Source organism: Ambystoma mexicanum, chromosome 5p (genome assembly GCF_040938575.1).
Source record: "Ambystoma mexicanum isolate Mex_15411 chromosome 5p, UKY_AmexF1_1, whole genome shotgun sequence".
NCBI lineage: Eukaryota > Metazoa > Chordata > Amphibia > Caudata > Ambystomatidae > Ambystoma > Ambystoma mexicanum.
Window position 1 is genome coordinate 189322910 of NC_090930.1, and position 24376 is coordinate 189347285.

Below are 24376 nucleotides of genomic sequence, written 5' to 3' on the forward strand. Positions count from 1 at the left end.
CGGTGGACTACCTCACCAAGATCATGACAGCCACCCCACGAAATCAACCACAACAAATGGAATACCTAGATAAAGCTGCGCTGCCCCAACTCTCTGACACGATAAGGGAGAAGCTGGAGGCGCCCATTACAGAAGAAGAGATTGGGGAGGCCATCAAGACTCTCAAATCACGAGCCCCGGGCCCAGATGGTTTCCCGGCTAGGTTCTATAAACTATTTAGGCCCCAACTGGTTCCCCCCTGGCCACGCTCTTCAACTCCTTCAGAGATACTGGATCTGTGACGCCCTCGATGCAGAAATCGACCACCATCCTCCTACCTAAACCGGGGAAAGATCCAAGGGACTTGACCTCATAAAAGCCTGATTGTACTACTGAACATTGATGCAAACCTATACTCTAAAATCCTTGCGAACCGCCTGGGTCCCGTCCTACCTGAGATCATCCAGCCAGACCAGGCTGGTTTCATCTTACACCGGGCAGCTCGGGATAATATTCGGAGAACTCTTAACCTGGTGGACCTTGCCACCCGAAACTCCCAGAAATTCGTCATAATGGCTCTGGATGCGACCAAGGCCTTCGACAGGGTGGACTGGACATTTATGAAAAACACCTTGGGGGCCTTCGGCTTTGGCTCAATATTTCAATCAATGGTACTAGCTAACTATGCAGGTCTGAAGACATTTCTAAGAATCAATGGACACACCTCGGCCCCGATCCCCCTGACCTGCGGGACTAGGCAGGGCTGCCCATTGTCCCCACTGCTTTTTGCCCTGACCATGGAGTCTTTTGTCCAAAGAATCAGGCTGAATAGTCTGATCAAAGGCCCGATGGTCAGCTCTCTGCAACATAAAATAGCTCTGTACGCTGATGATGTCTTGCTCATGATTTCGGAAGCCAGCTCATCCCTGCGACACGTACTGGAAGAAATAACTAACCATGGAGAGGTCTCCGGCTTCTCAGTGAACTTCACTAAATCTATGGCTCTAAGCATTGACCTCACCCCAGGAGAACGGGAACCATTGGCTGCAATGTGCCCAATCACATGGGAAAGAAGGGCGATCCCTTATCTTGGGGTATATATCCCATCAGACCCGAAAGACACTTACAAGGCAAACTTCCCCCGGCTGTTCGGGGAATTGAAAGGGGACCTGAAACGCTGAACATCACAAGAGATCTCGCTGCTAGGGTGCATCACAGCGTGCAAGATGAACCTCCTTCCGAGGTTCCTCTATGCCTGTGCCTCCCTCCCCGTGGCAATCCCCGCCCCAGCCCTCCGGAACCTGCAGAGGAAGATGTTGAAATTTATCTGGAGAGGTAAGAAGGCGAGAATTCCTCTGAAAATGCTTTTAGGGGGCTCAAAATTTCGAGGCCTGGGAGTCCCAGACCTGCAGGCCTACAGGGTGGCAGCCCAATTAGCACAGATCCACACATGGCAGATAATTACAAACCGTCCCAGATGGGTGGAGCTGGAGCAGTCACGAACACCACTACCACTGCGCTTCTTGCCACACATCCCACCCCCTCTCCGTGCACATTGGGGAGCCCTCCTCCTGGCAACTAATCGCACTCTGAGGTCCTGGGACTGGGCGCTGCAGTGGAAAGGGATTCCAAGGGGCCTGAGCCCTCAATCCCCGATCTTCTTTAACCCGGCCTACTCGCCTGGCGCGAGCCCCCGTAACTTCCAAAATTGGATAAATGGCGGCCTTAAAACTATAGACCAGCTATACGGAGAGGGGACACCCCTAACATTCGAACAATGTAAAGAAAAATTTCAACTCCAGGAACGGGACAGGTACACTTATATTCAATTACGTAATTGGTGTACACACCACCAAACTCAGCGGGCAGCTACACGACCCCCTACCGCCCTGGAACTAACGCTCAGGGACCTCCCGGTGCGCGGGAGAATACCCACCCTGTACAGGCGGTTCTTAGGGGACTTCCTGAGCACAAGAACACGCTGCATGGTCCAGTGGGAAGCAGACCTAGGTCACCCGATAGAAGACCAGACCTGGGTGGACATCTGGACTCGGACGCACACCTCTTCTATCTGCATCACTAACAGGGAAAGCGCCTACAAAGTCATGCTACGGTGGTACTATCCACCCCTCCGACTGCAACACATGAACCCCCAAGTGGATTACCATTGCTGGAGGGGGTGCGGCCATCCGGGCTCCTTTTTCCACATGTGGTGGACTTGTCCACGGATTCAGCAATTTTGGAAGACATGCCTAGAGACCATTGCACGAATCACTGGGTCAGCGATCCCGCTAGAACCAGAGCCCGTCCTGTTGGGAGCCCCGATCCCCACGATCTACCCACGGGCCGGCAACAGAGCAAAACTGCTGACCCAATGCCTACTAGCCGTGAAAACGACCCTGGCCCGCGCATGGAAGGCCCCGGAGGGCCCCTCCTTGGCCCAGTGGTGGACGAAGCTCTGGGACATTCTGGTAGCGGAAAAGGTCACAGCGGAAAAGAACCCTCCACAGATTTCAGAACGTCTGGGCCCCGGTCCTAGAATACGACCAGCGATTCCCGGCCCTAACCTATAAACCCATTAATGCCCGTTGGACCCTGAGAGATCGGGGAAATCCCGAAAGAGACACATAAAGACTGGGGAGCGGGACAGACGGCTGAGCTGGACGGAGCCCTGGCCGGAGGTTGGGGGTGGAGGGGTGGAGGGGTGCATGGGAGCGCGTGGGGGTTAACATGCTCAAAATGCTGCAATGATGTTATAAACTGTTGTATAATTGTCATCCTGCCTTGATTTAAAATAAACAAAGTTAAAAAGAAACATATTCACACATGACATTTTGTATTGCATCCAATCTTGCTGGCAAGAAATAAACTCTTTCTTTATAGAATGCTTGAACAGAAATAAGTCCTCTCTTGTTAATATTTACACAGATAGGCCATTGTTACATAAGAAACCAGTGTTCACATTTACATCAAACAAAATAGGCCTTTCTCTTTACATGCTGTGATTTTATATGATGAATTTAAGTCTCTTTATTCCTGAAAATGCAGTCTGTCATTCAACTTTATTTCTTAAATGTAAGGCATCATTCCTCTTTTTTATCTTTCAAATACACAGTATTTCAAATGTATTTATTTCCTTCCATGTGCACTTCTGCAAACTTAAATCTGTCACATGAGTCTTTACATGAAGTCAGCATCTGCAGTGCCACATGTCTTTTTGGAATCCATTTTACAAAGTTAACGATATTCCAGTTCTCAGGTGCACTTTTCTTCAGCCGAGTGTCTGTACATTCTAACAAAATGGAGGGTGGCCCATTCTCGCTTTTTCACTAGGCCATATAATAATAACAATAATAATTTAGTATTTATATAGTGCTACAAACCCTTAGGTATCTGAGTGCTACTTATTATTGCCCCGGTGTGTCGTGCTTTTTTATCGACCTCGGAAGGATGAAAGGCTGAGTTTGGCCTTGCCGGGATTTGATCCTGCGTCAGCAGGCTCTGCACACATGTCAAAGCAAGCACTCTACTCGCTGTGCTATCAGACCGGATATGTCAACATCACTGTTTTGTACTTGCTTTTATATTTCAATGGAACTCCACACTTCAGATTCACTCTCACAATGGTGCCTAGCATGACCTCCCCATCTCTGTCGCCCTGGGTCTGTCTTTTTACCCCACATTAGCCTTACAGGAAGGAGCAGGAAGAAGGCCCTGAGTGGGCGGCCAGAGAGACAGAGGAAACGAGGGATCAAGTGTCCCAACGTGGAGGATATCAGTCTTACTGGCATTAAGGCAGAGATCATTGGTGGCACACCATTCATGAATTGCGGCCAGGCAGTCTGGTATGAGAGGAGGAGCAGAGGTGGCTGAGGGGAGTCTGAAAGAGAGCAGAGTGCCATCCACACAACATTGAAAATTGGAGCAGAAAGTAGCGATGCAGTGGGCAAGAGGTGCCAGGTAGTGGTTGAAGAGCCAGGGAGGGAGGTTAGACCCCTGGGGAACACCACAAGTAGAGAGAGAGACACGTTTTCATTTTCACAGTGTGTACCAGCACCAGAATGCAATGCCATCTCATTGAGCCATCAAACTGTATCTGTCAGGGAAGCTTAGCACTAGTAGGTCCAACAGGAACATAATTCAACATCCCCACATCATGGGACATAAGCCAGGGATAGCTGTGGGAAATGAGGTACATTAAGCAGTGGTTGTGTTGCTTTGTCAATCAGCTGGCTAGTGCCAGCGCATAAGTTGGGCTATTTTTTCAAGCTTTCAAGAGGTTTCCATAGCTTGCACTGCCAAACAAGTGATACTTTTGGAAAGAAAGTGTAAAAAAAGATAGGGTGAAAAAATGCTCAGTTTTATAGAGTTAACATGATATGTGCACAAACCAAACTGACAACATATACAGTATCATGCAAACATACTGTGCAAAAGAGAGTAAGATTGCAGCTCTGTTTCCCAATCCTGAATGGAAAACTACTATCAACAGTAGGAAAAGTAATACATCTATAAATATATTCTCTTGATTATACACTGTATTATCAAGACTGAAAGAAACATTGCATGATGGGATAATCTGCTTGTTGTTACTGTTTCACACAGCATGCTAATGTATGTACCCCTCCTTCTTCTAATCACCGAACATTTAAAACTTTGAAGGGGCAGCCCTCAGACCACAACCACTCCCAGGCATCCACTCCCTGCTGTGTCTCCAGCGATGTAACATTTATCTCACTGTTATGTACTTAAGTGCACAACAAACGAAGTGTGGCCCACACAATCTGGTGTGAACCTCTTACTTGATTTCATGGACAGCTTCTGTGCATGCACTCTGAAAAGAGGCCTCCGGGTGTGTTGCTGAGATGAGGGGAGCAGGCAAGGAATGAGAAAGATTAGGTATAGCCAGAAGAGCATGTGGGATTCTGCATGGGGAACACATGGGTTTATAAACCCTTCCTGAACCCAAGGTAATCAGTGATATGATATAGACCATCAGAGAGAGAATTCCATAGATGTTCTGTCGCATGGACTGTCTTCCTTGGAACTAGGTACTCGAAGGACAAAACACGAGGCCCTGTGCCATTTAGTGGCCCGCAGGTTGTACAAGCCATTTTAAACTGAACCCTGCCTCCTCCAGGCAACCAGTGCAGACTTTCCAGGGTGGGGCCTACACAATGCCTCCTGCTGAGCCCCATCAGTAATCTGGCGGCATGGTTTCCACAGACTGGAAACGCCTAATATGGGAAGTTTACCCCAGAGCGCCCGGAAAAGGCGATTCCTACAGCTGCAGTGTGTCTGGTGCATGGGCAATGTCTTTTGGTTTACCTAGCAACTTTGCCATATTCCAGATTTTGGTGAAATGGCAGAATTCCAACACTGACTATGGCCAGATTGGGACTTTTATTAGAAATCCAACTATTAGTTGGTGGTTTTACTTAGACATTGACTGACGTTTTGCTTGTCACTGAAGTAAATTACCACCAAGGTGTTAGCCATGGAAATATTTCTACTTTCTAAAAATTAGTGGCATGCCACGTTTATAGGTTCAACAAATGACTTCCTCTTGCAGAAGTCCTATCCAGTATGGAATTTCCGAAACCCTGCCCACCTGAGGCCAGGAAGGGCAGGTTAAAGCTTCATTAAAATAAGATGTACATGTTTCATACCTTGGTAGGAGATGTCCCAATAAGCGTGCATCTGGGGCAATTCAAGTACTCTTAATTGGCGAGGAATTTAGGTGGAGAAACAAGTGTGTGATTAAGATAGACATGTATGTCTTCGGTTTATTTTAATAGTGTCAGGTGCAGCTCTATTTTGTAAACCTTTTTATTCCAGAGTATGTATATGGAAGGGCATAGATTCAGGAAGGCCAAGGCCGATTTTCAACTTTGAGCATGTCCTGCTTACACTCTGCATCGCCATTTCATAGTCTCAAAGGACATTTATTTCTTGCCTTGACACAGGGCTAGTGCTCCATGAAGACACTATGGGCCGGATTCATGGAATGTTTTGCACGGTTGAAAGTGACTTTGCAACTGCTGAAAAGTGACTTTGCACTGACTTGGCACTCCAAAAATTGTGCTGGAAAAATGACTATGCACTGACTTTGCACTGACCTTGCACTGCAAAAATACACTTTGCACAATTCCATGAATCAGGGTTTGTGTCAGCAGTGCAAAGTCACCTTTCATCAGTGCAAAGTCACTTAGAACTGTGCAAAAAATGCCATGAATTGGACCCTCTGAGTGCTATGGTAACATTGTGGCCCTAACACATCAAATTTGAACCTTTTGTCCAGAGGGAGTCCGTAGGTTGCAGATAAATCCTTGTACCAGTCCTTTGGTCGACTCCTGTCCTCTCTTTGTGTTCCTCCCCTTTTTAGTTTGCGCTATTAGGTGTCGCTTGCGACACCTACAAGCCCATAATATTGCATTTGAGTACCGATTCCAGTACAGATAGGGTGGAATGGCATATGATGAGAGACACAAAGGAATGACATATGAGTAGGCACACAGTGTGTAGGTGTTGTTTGGTTATGAGCCCACCCATTGCCTGCCCATGGCCATGCTAATCCCTATGGCCATTCCCACCCATTCCTGTCTCTCCCCGCCCAAAACTCCTCCTCATGAAAACGATTTGAGCTCTGAGCTTGTTTTAATGAAGCCATTCGATTTGTTGATAGTTGTACGTGCAATGTGCTGACAACAGGGGAGTTGCTAGGTCTGGAAAAGACCCGGGGCTAAGCTGATGTCAGAACTGTCGGTACTGGGTGCTAGTTAGCCTTTTGGCTGTAGTTCCTGAGATTCTATCCGGGGCTACAACCAAAAGACCAGGGGCTATAGCCCTCTTAGCCCCCCCTAGCAACGCCTCTGGCTGACAAGCTGACGTAAGGCACAGAGTGCCTGTTTTCTTTTTATTTTTCACAAGAAACTTGCTTAACTGTCCAGGTGGTTTGCTGCATGCAGTGGTTTGCACGCTGAGGCGGAAATGACTTGAGAGAAATAGCTGTGGAGGATTATACAAGAAGGTGACTACAATGTACTTGTAACTCAAAACAATAGGTGCCTAGATAACCTCTTCTTCTCTGTAAAGGTGACCCTTTCAGAAACAACACGAACACCTTTATTTATAATCCGCCATAGTAATTTGTAGTACAGTTTGCCTGCGAGTCCAACATCAAGGGAAACACATTACACGGCGGGGTGAATTACAGATTTGTTCCACACCAAATAAAATGGTGATCTGACAGGCCTGGAAGTTCTATTCCTGCGTGAAAACTTCTAATCCGCTTCAGAGTCGTAACATCGAAAACGTTAGGTGGAGGCACGGGCACTCCTAAGAACACTAGTGGGTGATAGTTGTGGGTTCAACACTGACAGAAATAAAGTGTATGTTCAGCTCTTTGCTGTGTTATGTTCCACTTGGGTGCGGCCAAGAGGAGGGCCACAGAGTAGCAACGTTCTGAGTGAGCGACTATAATGCTTCGATAGAAAGGACCTGATACACAGCACCCAATTTAATGATATTAACAGAACCACCCATTTCCAGAAAATACTGGGCAGAGATTGCCAAATTAAATTCCTTGAAATTACCCCGGCGCAGTCCATTTAGAGATAGGAAATCCTGCTTCTGTCTCCACAGGTACTCAACATGGGGCCGAAAAGAGAAACGGTAGCCATCAGGTACCAATGAAATGCCCCCATATTTGTTTAACATTACTGCCCTGAAAGTACGTGTGGAGTGTGGTGGTTAGTCCCCATTTTGGAGTACCTTACGACTCATAACTCAGGCAAAACCTGAAAAATCTGCGTGCGAACCCCCGTAAACCATTCCTGCTCCACACAACACTGCGTACACACATCGGATACCCGGTTGCATACACTCACCCGTAAATCCGACATGCAACCCCACCTCCATGCCTCGATTCCTATGTGCAAGTGTGCTTACACCTGCCTTGGGGTGGCAGAGAAATGGAGTGATTTGTGTGGGCATTTCGCAGGTGAGAGGTTGCGAGGTCACATCCATGAATAAGCTTTGTCCTGCAGAATCTGTGGGCGTGCTATGGATGTACCTTGCAACACCCACTTTTTCCCTCATTCTTCCCCATTTTCCGTGTTCGCCCCCTACTCCGCCCTCTGCGCAGGCCTCGCCCACGCACTGTGTGGTGTCTCAAGCAAGGCACTCGACCGCTCGCAGAGATGTGCTGAGCCTGCGCGAACTCCATGCAAGTCCCGGAAAATTCCATGACTCTGTTGATTCCATGAATCAACAAATGGGAATTTGCGCACAAAATGGCACGCAAATCTCTGATTTTGCAAGCAAATGATTTCTTGAATCGCCCCCTGAGTGTTCATCCCTGGGTGAAACGAAACAGCCTAAAATGAACTGACGGAGTGCCAGTTGTAATCAAATGTCAGTACTGCAAGATTTAAAGTATCCTGACCCGCTCCCCCAATCCTCCCCCACACCACTACTTTAAACACAGCTCGAGAGCTGGCCATTGCAGTCAATAATTGTGGTCATCTAAGCCAGGTTTTCAGGAACTATTCTCTGCAGGCAATGTGAGTTGGGAAAATGCTGCAATTATCACATATAGCCAATTATGTATAGGATAGCTATGAAATGAAATCCTAGCAAGTGGTAAGGGCAGAAGTGGTTTCTTGGTGGTCTGTTCATTTTAGTTTGGATTTTTTTCGGTGTTGCTTTTGACACCTATAAGCCAATCCTATTGCATTGGAGTACATATAGGGAGGATTGACATATGAGGAGTGACACAGCATCTCTAGGTGTTGTTTGGTTACGTACCTACAAATTGCGTGTCCATGGCAATGCTAATCCCTATAGCCATTCCCACCCATTCCCGCCTCCGCCCACCCAAAACACCTCCTCATGGGAACTCTTTAAGCTTGCTTTGATCGAATTCAAAGTGCATGCCAGTGTTTGTTCAAAGCTGTCTTCTGAGAGTTAATTACTTAATTGGAGTTGCAAACATGCTACTGGTCTAATGAAAATGTGTGTGTCCTTCAATGGAGTGCTGTTAAAAACAAGCATTGGCAAAACCACCGAAGTCCTGTTTACAACAAGCATTGGTAAAGCCAACATTTATAGCTTGTGCAAACGTTTTATGCTTTTGCCAAGTACTGCTATTAGATGCCCAGGTGCTCACACCATTTTGCACCTGCTACGAACAATGGGAAGCTAATAGCACTACGGCTGTGCATGGCAAGTGCCTTTTCCATGCGACACAAAAGCCCAAACTGTTGGCATTGCCAATGCTTGTTTGTACAGCAATCAATGCTTTCTAGGTAGATTCAATCTGAGCAAATCTCATGCATAGAGCGTGTCTGACAAAAGATAGCCTTTGGACACTCTTGAAATGCACTGTTTACTTCTCCCTGGATGCATGTTTTCTAATCTGGCCCCAGATGTGATTGCCCCGGGCGTTATGGGATAGGGCTCTTTGTTTTGTTCATGAGGGCACCAGCCACATAGACACTTTCTCTTTTATTTTGCAAGTTTGTCTTTACTGAACATTCCACAGGAGAAGAATACACACCCAGCCAATTGATAAAGAACAGAACACCTGAATAAAAACATGCCCCAGATATCCTCACCAAGCCAAGAGGCAATGCATGTATTTCTGCTTACACATCTACCTAAAAAGAAAGACATACTGTTTACATATAAAATGATTCTACATCGTAAACATAAAGAATTATACAGAGATTCTACCCTTGAAGTAGGAAGGATCAATCGCCCCCGTGTTTGGTAGTTGGGTTACGGCAGGTTATTTGCTATATATAAAGTTTACATTTTTAGATTTGTATTACAAGGAAAGCTCTGACATTGGTTCAATGCGAGCTGGTCAAATCTGTTTCGTCCACGTAGTTGTTGTAGTTTTTTTCTTTTTTACACAACGATTTTGCCACAAATATATGTGGGGTAGACGGCCGGCAACAACCTCCTTACCTCCCCCACATTAATTATTCTCCTAAACCCACCCTCCACATATATTTGCGACAAAATACTGATGAAAACATTTAAATGAAATCTACTTCGACGAATTCTACTGCAGCAAAATCCCCCAATTCCTCAAGCAATCGCACCAGCTGCACACATATTGAGTGCACCCAAGCACCCTATGATACCCTACTCCCTCGACTGACCCGGACTGCGGTCCCTGAGGGCGTTCAACCCACAAGTGCTTTGCGGTCATACCAATGATATATAGAGCGCTATATAAATGGCCAATAACATAACATAACTATCCCCTGAAATTGATATGGCTGATAAAGTATAGGCTATTGTAGCATAGTACTGTATGTCACTCACACACCTTTTCTCTTTCCTCGTGCTGCTCACCTTGTTGCCAATCCTCTATGGCATCTTTTAGGAGCAACATTGAAGCCTGGCTTTTCAAGAATACTTTTTCTAATTCTAAGGAGTGGATTTTGCTTTTCTCTTGATCCGCCAATAGAATGTTTTTGGAGTTTTTGGACTGATTTTCCCCATTAGTGAATCTACGCAACCATACATTGATGTGAAAAGGGATGTACAATGTGTAATGTGCAGTCCGCATTGCCCATTACATTGTGTCATTGCAAAACTGCCATTACACATTGTTCTGTTTTCCCAATGTGTGCCTTTCTTTATCACCCCACCAGAATTCCCTGCTGCCAGAATTCCTTTGGTGATTGGCTGAGATGAGGATGGTTGCATCATTTGGAAGAAAACAAGGGACAGGGAAATTTTTATGTCTTTTGCTGTTGACTGCTAATGCCATTGCTCTGGCTAACTAATGTTTGAATCACAGCAGTAAACTACAGTATCCATGTTCTCTCACCAAGCATAAGATATTTACTGATACACATTTACACTATTTGTTTTCACAAGTAAAGGATTGTATGTATTAAAGACATTCTAAGTATATGTATGTGATACTAGCATGAAACATGTCAGTGGGCCTGCCCCGAGAATCCTTTTTGAGTGGGTGAGCAGTTTCCCATTTTGTGCCTGACCTGGGCGCCAACATTGCGAAGGTTTCGAAACATGTATAGCCCAGTGGCTACCATCACATATGCCCAGCAACAAAAGCTCTCTAGCCCAGAAAAAGTCATATCTTCAAACGGCCCCTGGCCACTGCTGCTACATGTTTGCAATGGTTGCTGCTTAAAAACTGCCGATTAGAAAAAGCAACAGTTTATTTTCTTAGACCTGGTAAACTCGATCATGTTACTTATAGCACTGAGCATTTATGTAGTGTGTGCCGCGAAGTGAATTATCCCTGACACTGCAAGAATAAGTGCCATTAGTACCCATTTCAATTGTGCTAATTTGATCGATCTGGGAGGGAGGAACTACTTAGACAGCCCTTGAGGATGACTTTGGAGCTAAATAATGAAATGGCGACATATTGAAAATAATGTACTCGCCCGCTATCATGACCTAGGAAGTCAATTGACCAAATGATGCTCCTGAGTTTACAAATTATTGACTCTTTAACAAATAGTAGTGCTCTGGGGAGTAACATGACAGTCTACTATTGGAGACATTCTAAACTGTAATGTTTGATGCTGCCCAGCGTTTCTGCCACATCTCAAACCTTCCCGGGTACTCGCTCACCACGCCGCTGCACTGGCCGCCATCATCCCACTCCCTTGCTTCCTCTGCCCTCTCGCCCGCTCCATTCCCCGTCTGCTCTTGCCCAGCCATCTATGCAACATTTGATTGTCTGCAGCCACTCTCCTTTCTCCCTTCTTGTCTGTTTCCACTTCCTTGCGTCACTGGGTTAGATGGTCACGCCAGTGGCGCTCTCTGCAGGCCCGGCCTCACTTCCTGGTTCAACCACCTTATAGTCCCCCAGTTCCCTGACCACCTCTGGACACACCGTCAATTCTGGGTGCTTTTATAGTGCGGGATACACCAGCTTGTGATGGCCCTGTGCCGGCGTTGATGCCCAAGTGAACAGATCTCGTGTAGCCCACCCCGTGGACCGTAAAGCTATAATATTAGTAACTTGTTTTAAAAAAGCGCGTGGCAGCATATTTTGGTGGCAACACCCAGTGGCACCCCCAGAGATCTTTCATAGGGGTGGTCTGATGAGATCACTGGAAATCTTGGGGTCGTACACCAAAACAAACACCCAAGAGGCAGGCAGGCCGGTGGGGTGGGGTGGGATCAGCATTTTTATAAGGATGGCTGTTGCCCCCCTTGGCCACATCTTGGTGGCGCCTCTGGCAACACGACACATCACAGATTATGTGTGACTGTTTCTCAAATCAATCCATTCAACATTCAGACATTGAACTCACACCTCAGGCTATTAGTATTTGATGGGTGATGGTGGAATTTGTGAATACAAATAGTGCTCTTTGTTATGTTCAGAATGGGCAATGGCGGCTATTGAAAAGATACCATCTTTCTTATGTTTGATCAACTTTACAAAGTATTGCCTGCAGCTTGATTGAGCTTCCCTCTTTGCCACCGAGGCCTGTGACACCAGTAAATAAAGGGTTCCTCTGCCAGCATCAATCGTCTGTTCTTTTTGAAAAAAGGAAACATCCTACAGTTGTCCTCTTTACCAGATAACCAATTGCCCCAATATTATGTTATGTTATTTGGCATTTATATAGCCCTCCATATATCATTGGTATGACCTCAAAGCGCTGGGAGGTTGAATGCCCTGGGGGACCGTGGTTCAGGTCAGTTGAAAGAGTAGGGTGTCGAAGAGTGCTTGTGTGCACCAGTTAAGTATGTATCTGATGTGATTGCTTGATGTTATCTGCATTCTAGCATTAGGTGTGGTGGTATTGGTATCGGTTCAATGGGTTCAGTCTGGCGGGTCGACACCAAGACTGGGTTCTTGCTGCGTTAGGCCTGTGGGGCGCTTATGTATGCAGTTAGGCTGGTTTTCTCGTGGGATATAGCTGCGTTTTATTAGAATGATGAGGTGTTCATGGGGTGGTATTCGTATGTGAGCAGCTAGGCCGAATTGATCAAGGGGTGTAGCTGCACTCTAATTGTAGGTGTAGAGTAATTAACAATTGCCCCACTGGGCAATTTGCCATGAGTTTACATTTGGTCAATGCATGTGATACTAGATAAGATTGATTTTATTTGGGAGGGCGCCATCCATAGACCAGATTTTGTGACCAGATCACTACTCTTATATAATCAAACATACCTTCCCTTGATCATGCTTAACCATAATCACTGTGCCTGTTTTATCTCCTTCTGCACCCTGTTTCAATGCCTATTTTATTTTAAATATCCTATACCAACCGAAGCGCGGCATCAGGCAAATATGCTTCCACTCTTACCAAGCTTCGACTGCATGACGCATTATGCAGGGACATCAAGTCAGACACCTTCGAAGGGTGGAGGAGGTGACATCACACACTTACCAGTGGCAGTTGAAGGCATGGGCAGACTGGGCATGGAATAGGTCCTTGCTCTCAAGGGGGCTTTGCAGTCTTTGCACACCACCAGAGCGGTGATGAGATGATGTTACCATTCCCTATCAAATCGAGCCCCTCATTGGGCCACACAAACTCATTTGTATCACTCACTTTGTTAACAACAGACCATTTAAATGGGGAGTTCTTTATCAGTGGTAAATCACTGCGACAACCATTCTCTCTGACAAGTCCCACAATAAATGTGAATGTTGGGTGATAAGAACAGTGATCAGCCACATATGTTTCTGAAAGTCTAAACACTTCTTGAGTTTTCTTTGCAAATCCTTACCTTCCTACATAACAGCAAAATATTGAACGGTCTCTCTTATTTGTCCAATGTGTGCTAGTTTGACACACACACATACACTGCTTTTTATTCACATCATATACAATAGCAAGCAGCATGCCTGTATCAAACAATGACTACAAGCAGGTGAGGTTTAGATTTAGAAATTGTTGATTAAAAACAAAAAGAATTACATTGGCACCAATTCCTTTGAATGAAGATGGGGAAAAGGACACTATAATCATATTAACTTTGTTAAACCTATTTCCTAAAGGATTTATGTGCTAGTTAGGTTGATTTTTTGATTGCTTTGTGTACTTTTCGAGTAACCCCTATCAAATGGATCATGCCTGAAACAGTATCCCATAGTTTCAATGATGGAAATTATTTTAAAGTAATTTACTTCAAAGTGATTTCTTCAAATTACTTCGAAATATATATGCAGTTGTGGGAAAAGGGATAAACACATGAAGAAGTGAGTCAGTTCACATTGTACATTATTCAAAAAAAGCCTCACCCATTGTAGTGCTCTCCAACTAATAATAACAGTGGCCATTCGTATATTACACACCACAGAATGATATGTCTCTTGGCTTACTCATGGCAACACTGCGTAGTGTAACTTCCTATGATGACGTTGAGTAACAAAGGATGATGTCACTCCATGTGATGTCATTTCCTGTGATTTAACTTCCGGATACATATGTTACATGTAAATTGGGGGGAGCTCATATTTGTTTCCCCTCACATGCATTGCAAATCTGAGAACCGGCATTGCGCCTGATGACACCAGACAGAGCAATATGCTCGGACCTTTAAACTCAGCAAAGTCACAGGAAAGGACATAACATGACTATTTACTTAGGTGACATCCCAGCAAATGATATCACTGCTTTAAACAAAAACTCCAATTTTGTGTCATTGACATATTAGCAAAAAGCTCCTATAGAAGAGAAAATAATATTTTTGTTAACACCAAGATGCGAACTATGATGCTACCATAATACGGGTGCAGCCATTATTAAACAGAAGTGCACCCCAAAGAGCAATCATATGAGTTGGGCACTGCCTCCATATTCCAGTATGGTCAGTTACTGCTACGTTATGCCAGTTAAAGCGTCACATGTCAGGCGCAGTCACACGTGCAAAGTACAGCCTCCCATGTCCATGCACGGCTCTCATACTGTATGGCAATTGAGCTTCAAATGACTAAAACAGAAATATTATTCCAGGTAAAGTCTAATATGCCGGTGCAATCATCACATGCAATATACAGCCTTGCAAGCCCAAGTGCAGCCGTCATATGCCAAGTGCTGCCTGAAATGACTCGGGACTGCATATTCACGTCACTTACTGCACCTCAGGCTTCCCAGTCCTGTCCTCCTCCTAGTCTGTGCACCAGAGTTCTCACCCCTAATCCCGCCGTTTCCAATGATTGGAAAAAAGGCGGCTATTGGATTCCTACTGGGCGAGGACAGGCAGAGCTAGTGCAAAGGGCAGGTGCTCTGACTCGTTCTCCTGGTCACTTCTGGGGTGGGAGGGACAGAAATGGTTTGGAACAACAGAGAGTAAACCTAGCGCTTAGAGAGCCTTGTCTCCGTTCTGCACCTGACTCCGAGACTTCTACCACAAGGATCACAGCAGTGGCATCATGAGTAGACACAACGGTAGCAGACACTACCCCTGCTGGCCTCCAAATGTTGTGCTTGAATTGTGTGTCATAACCACATGGCAAAAGGCAGCAAGCCTACTAAAGAAACACAGATCATTTGAGGTAAATGTCTGAATGGCCACAGCTGGCCCTATGGTACGGAGCAGCTTGAGACATATGTGTCATAGTAGTCTTGTCTTTCGATTGGTGATCTAGTAGAGTTGTCTTTCTATTGGTGATTGCTGTAGGCCGATTGAGTCTGGTGTGTCACTTAAGGGGCATTGCACAGAGCAGTTTGTCTTAGCATGTCAAGAGAAGGAGCTGATTTTGGTTCTTAGGCACCTTGGTGAATGAAGTAATCCAGTGACAGCTGGTGTACCCTTGTAGGAACAAATTAATGTGCTGTTACACCCCGTTCCAAGAGCTGGAACGCGGGGTACTGGCCCAGCGATCCAAGCTTTGTGCCGTTAACGAGAGCTCTGCAGCGTTAACCTCAGTTCCAGCCCTTGGAGTGGGGTGTTAATGCCATTAGCACCCCGGGTTACGAAAGCGCTAACCTGGGGTGCTAAAATAAAAGGTATTTTCATTCACTGAACGGGACAAGATGGCCGCCATGGAAAGGGAACTGGAGCTCCGTATGGAGCCCCAGTTCCCTTTCCATGGCAGCCAGTGGGGCGCTGAGGATGACGGGGCAGCTGTGGCACTGGCTGCAGCCGACACAAAAAGTTAAGTGGGGGGTAGGAGGGTGCTATTTGGTTAAAAAAAATGGAAGGGTGGGGAAGGATGGTGACCTGCAGCGGGGGAGGCAGCCTGTGGTCCCATGGAACACGGGCTGAGATCAGAGATTTCAGCCTGCATTCTGCAGAACCTGATTGGCTGCGCCCCTGCCCGGGTGCTAATATGACTTCGGGTCCCATAGAACCTAATAAAAGCCACAACAGAGCCTGACCTCACCCACCCGATTAATGAAGATCTGCTTGCCCAATAGCTGAGCATTATTCTGAAGTCCTCCAGAAGCATCAATCTTGTGATTAATACAGAATAACCTGAAGAGCACATGCTCATCCACCAGTAACTAGCTTTACGCAGATGCTCTGCTGGTCATTTGATCCCAATTAAGAGGACCTGGGGGTTGGCTTACCATAGCATTGTATGGTAAGTGTGGCTGGTAGGCCAGATTCTTAAGGGATCCTGCAAAGAGTGCATCACAATTTCCAAACCTACAGTTAATTCCTGGCCCCACTGCCAAGGCTGCTGTCTTTCAACAGAGAACAATATTTATGTGTCTCTGGACTTGGGGGAATGTAACATATACCAACGCCACTCCACGACAGTGCAGCAGCAGACTCTTGCCTATAAATATTGTTGGAACATAAAGATTACCTATAAGTGCAAAAGTGCAACCAAGAAAGGAGGTGATTGAGGGCAACATTTGAGGTTTCCTCGAGAAGGCTCTTTAACTTGGGTAAAACCCTGGATGCTTTTTTTGGTATGTGTGATTGAGCAATCAAGTCCAAGCATTCGGAAGTGGAGTGGAGGCTGGAGATAGAGGGACCCCTTCTGAATGAATGATGAAGGTCGTCTTAGGGCCACAGGTACCTGCTCTTCATTATATTATAAAAAGGTTTACTCCTAATTATGAATTGTTAGAAGAAACTAAAAACTGAAAGAATCTTGAAGGAAGACAATCTATACCTCCCGACATCTCTATCTTGGATCCATTGTTTTAAAGGTACCTACTTAGAACAACTTAGTACCTACGTAACACTACTGCTAATAATACTCACATGTCTACTGTCAGCAAAATACTAGATTTAAACTGTGTTCTTATAAATGGGAATTCAGCAAGTCATTCATCGCTTTCAGCCTCTGCCCAATGCCAGCCCTTGCCTTAGGCGCCCACTGGCCGTGTGCTATCACAGGCGTGCACTTATTTATTGGCAGTCAACCGCTCACCAAATGATCTCTGCCGGTCACTTAACAGCATGCAACTTACTCCCTAGCACTTCCCTCCTGTTACTCCTAGCACGGACCCCCGCACCCTCACCCCTCTCTCTCTCTGCACTTGCAGGCTCTGAATGCTCACAAGGCCCAGCAGGACCGCCTCTCTCTTTCATTGTTATATTTGCCTTTCATTCCCATGTTTCCTCCCTGTTCCCCTTTGGGTGCTTTGAAACACAATTTACTTGATGTTTAAGCAGCTTACAAATGCACAATAAAATAAAATAAATGTAATTCAATATGAGGAACTGGATATATTCTGTACATCAAAAACATGTTTGCTATAGGCCGGTCGGACTGCATTAATGTACCTCCTACCTCCAATCTATGACATCTTATCCTATTCTCTAAATGGACAAGGATTGGTTAGGCAGCCATTATCTATATGCAACATGTACAGATATGTCTAGGTGACTCTCCCACTCTACCTTGTAAAATGTTTTTACAAAAAATTCATTTTAAAAACTGAGCCTCCTATTGATGTATTGCACCCAGTCAAAGAAGGCAAGTCTGCTCATTTTATGAAACGGAATCCAACCTTGGGTATTCTAAGAGATGTGAATCACCTGCTTACATTGTTCCGTGATCTAAGTATTGAAATCCTTGTCACAAAACCCACACTTTGGGCAGGCTATACATTAGACCAAGTATTCTCCACCTCGTTGGAATTGCAGGTTGATACACCAATTCCTAGTATTTGGACTGATCATTATAGTTTTTCATATAGAATCAAAGAGATGCCAGTCAAGTCACCCAATATTAATAAAACAGTTAACGCCACTTTGAGAGATTGGACATCTAAAGAAAAGATTAATTTGATTAATCAGTTAACACTAATCAACAATTAATGTTAAGCTCCATTAAAAGCATCTATTCGAAAATCATATACTACGAAGAATGATTGGTTTAGGCAGGAAGTCAATATATAAACGAGGAAAACTAGAAATGCTGAAAGAATATGGAGAGCGTCCAGCCTACCTGCAAATGATTTAATTTATAAGATACGACTATTTATTTATTAATCAACCACCTTAAAAGCAAAGAAAACATACCTCAGTAATTAAATAGATGATGTACAAAATGCATCCAAAGAGCTATATATAGATTTTAACAATGTCAAGAATTCCAGCTCATGCTCTCCTCCGACTCCTCTTTCACAACAGTTAGTTGACATCTTATCATTATTTTAGCAGATAAAGTTGAGAAAATTGGCACAGATTTTATGGTCAATCATGCTATGTTACATTCTACCGACAAGTCAAGAACAAATCTCATATCAACCACACTACTTTTAAAGTTATCGAGCATTCAGAGATCAACTCTCTTAAAGTCACCTTGATGTCCAGGTTGTCTGGCAGACATACTTCCCCCTAAATATAAAAGGTAATGATTCACCATGCTAGCAGAATGTATTTTTGGATTGTTTAATGCCTTGTTAATGTCCACCTTTGTTCTCGATATATAGAAAAATGTCATGGCAAAACCATTCACTGGAAAAAATGTTCCCTGTACGCTACAGAACCAAGGCATTTTCATCCAATTTCCCAAGTTGCCTTTTTAAACCCATCAACTTGAAAATCCTGCAAATTTCACAACTTACAGATTTCATAGAATCTTCACATGTGCTGTACCCATGTCATCTGGTCTTCTGCGCTGGCTGTAGCACAGAACTAGTGTCTACCTCTATGTTGGATCTTATTCTGAATAAGACACTCTTATTACTTAACTTTTCCCACCCCTTTTAATATGGTGGACCATGTGATCCTGCTAGACAGACCGATTCTGTCTGTATTGGGGGAACAGTGCTGACATGGATTGCTTCCTATCTATCTGTTAACACTGTTCCATTAAGCTGCGCTCATATTGCTCCTATCTGAGGATTCTGCCGTGGCGTGCTCCTCAGGGCTCGTTCCTGTAATCCAGTTCAACTAATATCACACCCAGTTAACCACACAGAAAAAAAGGCTTTTAATTAATTCTGCAGAAGATACCCAGATTTGGGTCCAATTGTTTGGAGAATGTGACCTTTCATTCACACTCTTAAGGGAATGTCTTGAAGAAATAAAACTTCACGTGGATAATAACTCATTAAAGATGACTCCCGATACTGGTTTTGGCAGTCAATGCATGTTCCAACCAGTGGAAATCTTCCTTTAGGCCAAACGATTTTGGAGAATGTCCATCACCATCTTCCACAGTTGGAAATCTGGGTATAACGTTCGATGATGAATTGTTAGTAGAGGCCCACATTTCAAATGTGGTAAAGTCCAGTTTTTTATCAACTATAAAGACTAAAACTGTTTTTGAAAAACTTGCATTTATCTCAACTGGTCACCAGGACAAATGCATTTGTCTCCTGAAGCCTTGGAAACTATATCTACCTTTTAGTGGACCTCTTATCTCCTGGGTTGGTCTCTCTGCATTGGTGCTCAGTAAAAGTGGATTATGCTTAAGGCTAAGTGTTTGATTCACAAACTGTTCATCTGCACGCTCAGAACCTTCTGCCCAACAGATTATAACTTTATCAATACAAAGGACTATTTGTATCGAAGGTATCTTAGAATGGTTACCCACTCACTACTCCTAATTTCAGGCTGTGTACATTTGGAGGTAAGACTTTCTCCTATCGGGCAGTCTTAAACTGGAACACTCTTCAAAAAGGACTATGGGGGGTCATTACGACCATGGTGGTAGGGAGTTAACGGGGCCGGTAGAGCTACTGGCCCCGTTAACCCCCTACCGCCTCATTACGAGGTCTCCTCGCGGGATAAGCTAAGGACACCTGATTTTACCAGGCGTCCTTAGCGGGTCCTGCGAGCAGACCAGCATGCTAACAACGGGCGCGTCGCTAGCATGCTCCCCATTCCCATTGAGCCCTATGGGGGCTCGAATTGGAATGGGGATGTACAGGCCCTGGGTTCCTGGAATGGGGAAAAACTGGGCCCTCCAAGGTCGGAATGGCCCGGTATTGCCCCATTCCAGGAACCCGGACCCGGTACCCGGAATGGGGGTAGCCATGCCGCAAATAGCGGCATGGCTACCTCTATGGCCGTAATGACCCCCTATGCCAGGAACATCAATTAATCCCTTTCAGAGAAAAAGAAAAAGCCTGGCTTTTAGGAATTAAACTATTATTAGTTCCCTGCTGTCTTATGGTTCAGCTCAGGTATAGCACCAGGATGCCTTCTGGTAACATATGCACTTTATGAAACTCTACAACAATACAATAGAAAATAATACAATTAATAAAATGCCCTGACAGAGATATGGCTTTCAGACAATTTGATCAGAGGTATGTACAGAAAAAAGAATCTTGATGATTGAAAACAGACAGTTGTAAGGTTAATCTGTTGAAGATGTGTCTATATTCAATCACTGGATCCTTCTAAATTTCATGAAAGATTTCTTGGTACAAATGCTGAGTAAGAAAAGCAAAGTCTTCCGGTTCTAGTCTTGACACAGTCTTTTTTGCTGATCAGCAGGCGGTCAAGGTGCTGAGATAAATTGACATTGGCAATAATGTTGGTGTATGAACTTGTGTTTCATCTAACGTGTTGTTCTGAGATTCGTGATCTCTCATGGTCTAAGCCGTTTTGCTGACCTAGCGGAGAACTGGGTCTAAATGACAAAATATATTTCAAAACAGCCAAGTACCATTCAAAATTAGCATAGAATGAACAAATTATCTTGCGTTCGAGACTCTTGACTGGTTGTATAGTCTCGGTTGTCAAACATTCGTTCTGGTTCCTCAAGCTGAGTCTTTGGCTGATTTTGTATTGTTCTGAGTTTTGTATATTCAACTAGTTGGAAAGTGTTTCCATCGCCTCCATATTCTGCTACCAGCCTTGGTCCTGGTTGTGGCAAAACATTATCGGCACTACTGCCACAGTTTACAGACTGGGCTCCCAGCATAAATCCCAGTGCATCCTTCCAAGGGCCCAACATCACACAGCAAGGCTCATCCTGACTGTCAGGTGCTTTGCATAGACCAGGCCAGCACTGAAGGCACTCCTGGGGATTTTGTCTATCATACAAAAGCCCCTCAATGGCTGCACCTTTAATATATTTTGCCCCTATCTGCCAATGAACAACATGAGATTGTCACCTCAGAACCGGAATACCATTTCCAGAACCAAGTACAGTAAATATGGGGACACAACTCTTTACACCCCAGGCTTAAAGCTGTGGCACTTAGAACCTGAGTAATACTCCCTATAACCTCAGAGGTTTAAGTACACTTTTCCCCAAGTTTCTGATATCCTAGATGACTAAAAAAACCTCCTGGCAGATCTGCCCATAATCACCAGCCATGCAGTCGCCATACGCCTAAACCTGACATTACCAACCCGCTTAATTCTGGGATCTCACTTATCTTCCATTGACGACTCTTTCTCTCAGACTGGACAAAACATCCATGTCTCCTCAAAAAACTTCACCTTAGAAAATTGCTGATAGGTACTTCCTTCTATGCCACAGTTTAGGCCCCCAATAGAGAGCTAAGGCAGCTACTCAGTGACACAGTGTGCTCCATAAAACGCCATACAAATGCACAAATACATATCTAGTATATAGTGAAGTGGATGACAAGTCTATTTTCTTGCATATATATATATATATATATATATATATATATCATTTTGATCAGACTTTGCGAAGCAAGTAATTTAGTGCTTCATCATTACATTTTGCAGCAATATATCTTCCTTTGGCCCTTGAATGGTATCTGTTCGGGCTTGAACCAGCATGATTGCAAGGGATATTAGGCACGTCACATGGGATTTTTTTGGTTAAGGAGGGATGTGATGAAATGGTCATTACATCTATATTAAGATACTATGACATAGTCATTCTCCATACCTATGGTGGTATGAGTAACCATGGAGCAGCATCCTGCTTATTTATTTGCACCTCAAGGGTTGTTGGCGTCAGTTATGCCTGAGAAAGCCATTCTTCACAAACGGCTGTTGCATGCATTCTCCCCCCTCCTGTATATCCCCCTGCTGCGTTTCCCCGCTCCTTACGCTGCAACTTCTGTACCCTCTTCTATGTTCCCTTCACCCCCACTCGGTTGCTCCTAGTTTTACCCGGTTGTAGACCACTGTTGCCATCCTCCTCCTTTCACCGCTGGGTCCCTTTTTGTACGCTATACCCACGTTATTAACTCCTCCCCTTCCAGTAGTTTTACCTTTTACTCTGTAAAGTGCTCTGTTGCTTTCCAAAGCTAAGTTTGTGTGAAAATATCCAAAACGAAATCAAATGTATAGATATTCATTGTCACAACATCTGAAAAGTGACATAATCTCTTTACCACCTCATATCAGGTTTCTGATGTCACACAGAAAGCGATATACATATATCACTCTAGCTCTGACGTCTCATTACTCATGGTATACTTGTTTTACATGGCCCGTTTTACCGTTCCCATGGCAGGTGGGTCTGTTACAGAAACAGAGCAGTGGTAACCACTTGAGAGACAGCTTGAGTCATTACTGGCTCCCATCGTCGGCAGCAACCTCAGATACTAGCCCGATATTTCGGGGTATTGTGCGATCACACAATCTGCATTTGTGTAATCAGAAGTACTGAAGCAAGAACATCACCTGCTGGTTTTTCAAGTCGGTGCCTGTGTATGTGTGGTAGAACAGAAAACAAACAGCCTATAGCAATATCGTATCAGTTCCTTCCATGACATCACTAATTACTCACACGATGCCTTATCTCTGTGCTGTCTTGATGCAATCTGATGTTGCACTTTTAGCAGCAGGTTATTATTATGTTTGAAAAGTTATGTTCCAGTAATTGTATTTATTGAAGGTATAACTTTGCAAGATTCAGCCCATGCAAATAAAGGCTAAATAACACATTGAACTGTAGCACAACTCGTATCAACTTTGATCCTGTTGGAAACAGCCACACTTGTATTTGGAGCTTCTTTTGTATACCCACCTGGCAGGCAGTGTGGCCTGCTGTCTTGTGGCTTCCAAAGGGAAAGCCTGTCCTCTGGGGTGCCCTCCTTTTGTCCCCAGGTGCCCTTTTTGTATCTGTCTCACTGGAAGCCTGAGACATTGACATGTATAATCCAGTGAACCACACGAAGCTGCTTGAAGATAACCCCTTGCAACTATTGTAAGATGTTACATGATAGATCTTCTCCCTTTCAAATTCTCAATTCAGGTGCCACACGTCTTACACTTGATCCCTTGTATCCAATGTCCTTTCATCCTTAGATAGAAACCATTAACAATTGTGGCCAATGTTCTGTGTTGGTGAGGCTCTGAGGGCCAACATTGCTCCCCCTCTATACGTAAAAGTCCCTGGGATCGACTCCGTTCACTGCTGCCTCGATTAGAGGTGCGTACAACAGCTTTGAGGCGATGAATGTGCCCATTGTCTTAATCAAGGACATCTGGCTTGAGCAAGTGCCATGGTATATTGGGGCACTTTCCTGTGCCCGTACATCTGTCTGTTGGCTAAACAATAAACTTCTGTCTTTTCTGCATTTAATTTCAGACGGTTATGACACATCCAATTGCCCACCTCGTGTAGACAGACCGCCAGCTTGGACGGGTGAGAATATTTTCCCTTGCTCATCCTTACCAAAATGTGCATGTCGTCTACATAGTTGAAAATGTAAAATTGCGCATGGATTATGTTGACAAGTGGGGGCACAGACACTGAATATTTTTGCAGACAGGGCTGTCCCTTGTGGAATCCTGCAGTCAGATACTCAGGCTCATGTTTGGAAAGTTGTAAATCCCACTCTCTCGGATTATCCCACAGGACAAGATAGAACCCAACATTCTCTAATGCCCACCTGAAAAGGACTTCAGAAAATGGTGCCATCAGCAGAGTTGAATGGTCCCTGCGGGTCTAGGAGCATGGTCTGCGCACGCAAACCGCCATGTACATCCTTACTGCTGACATAACCATGATGGCCCACAAGACCGGGGTACTAAAGCATTGTTTTTCTGTTCCAAAACGCTGCGTTCCGGAGCAAAC

General features: G+C 44.7%; 1 protein-coding gene across 11 annotated transcripts in view; it reads left to right on the plus strand.

Moving 5' to 3' along the window:
- Positions 1-24376, plus strand: part of DCX (doublecortin) — a 419812-nt gene that overhangs the window by 307022 nt on the left and 88414 nt on the right. For 5 of the 11 annotated variants that reach the window (XM_069612600.1, XM_069612597.1, XM_069612596.1 and 2 more), the window contains exon 6: positions 23888-23944. The exons of the other annotated variants lie outside the window; for them this stretch is intronic. In XM_069612600.1, the coding sequence (XP_069468701.1) occupies positions 23888-23944 (57 nt within the window). The remainder of the gene's footprint in view (positions 1-23887; positions 23945-24376) is intronic. 11 annotated transcript variants of the gene reach the window in all.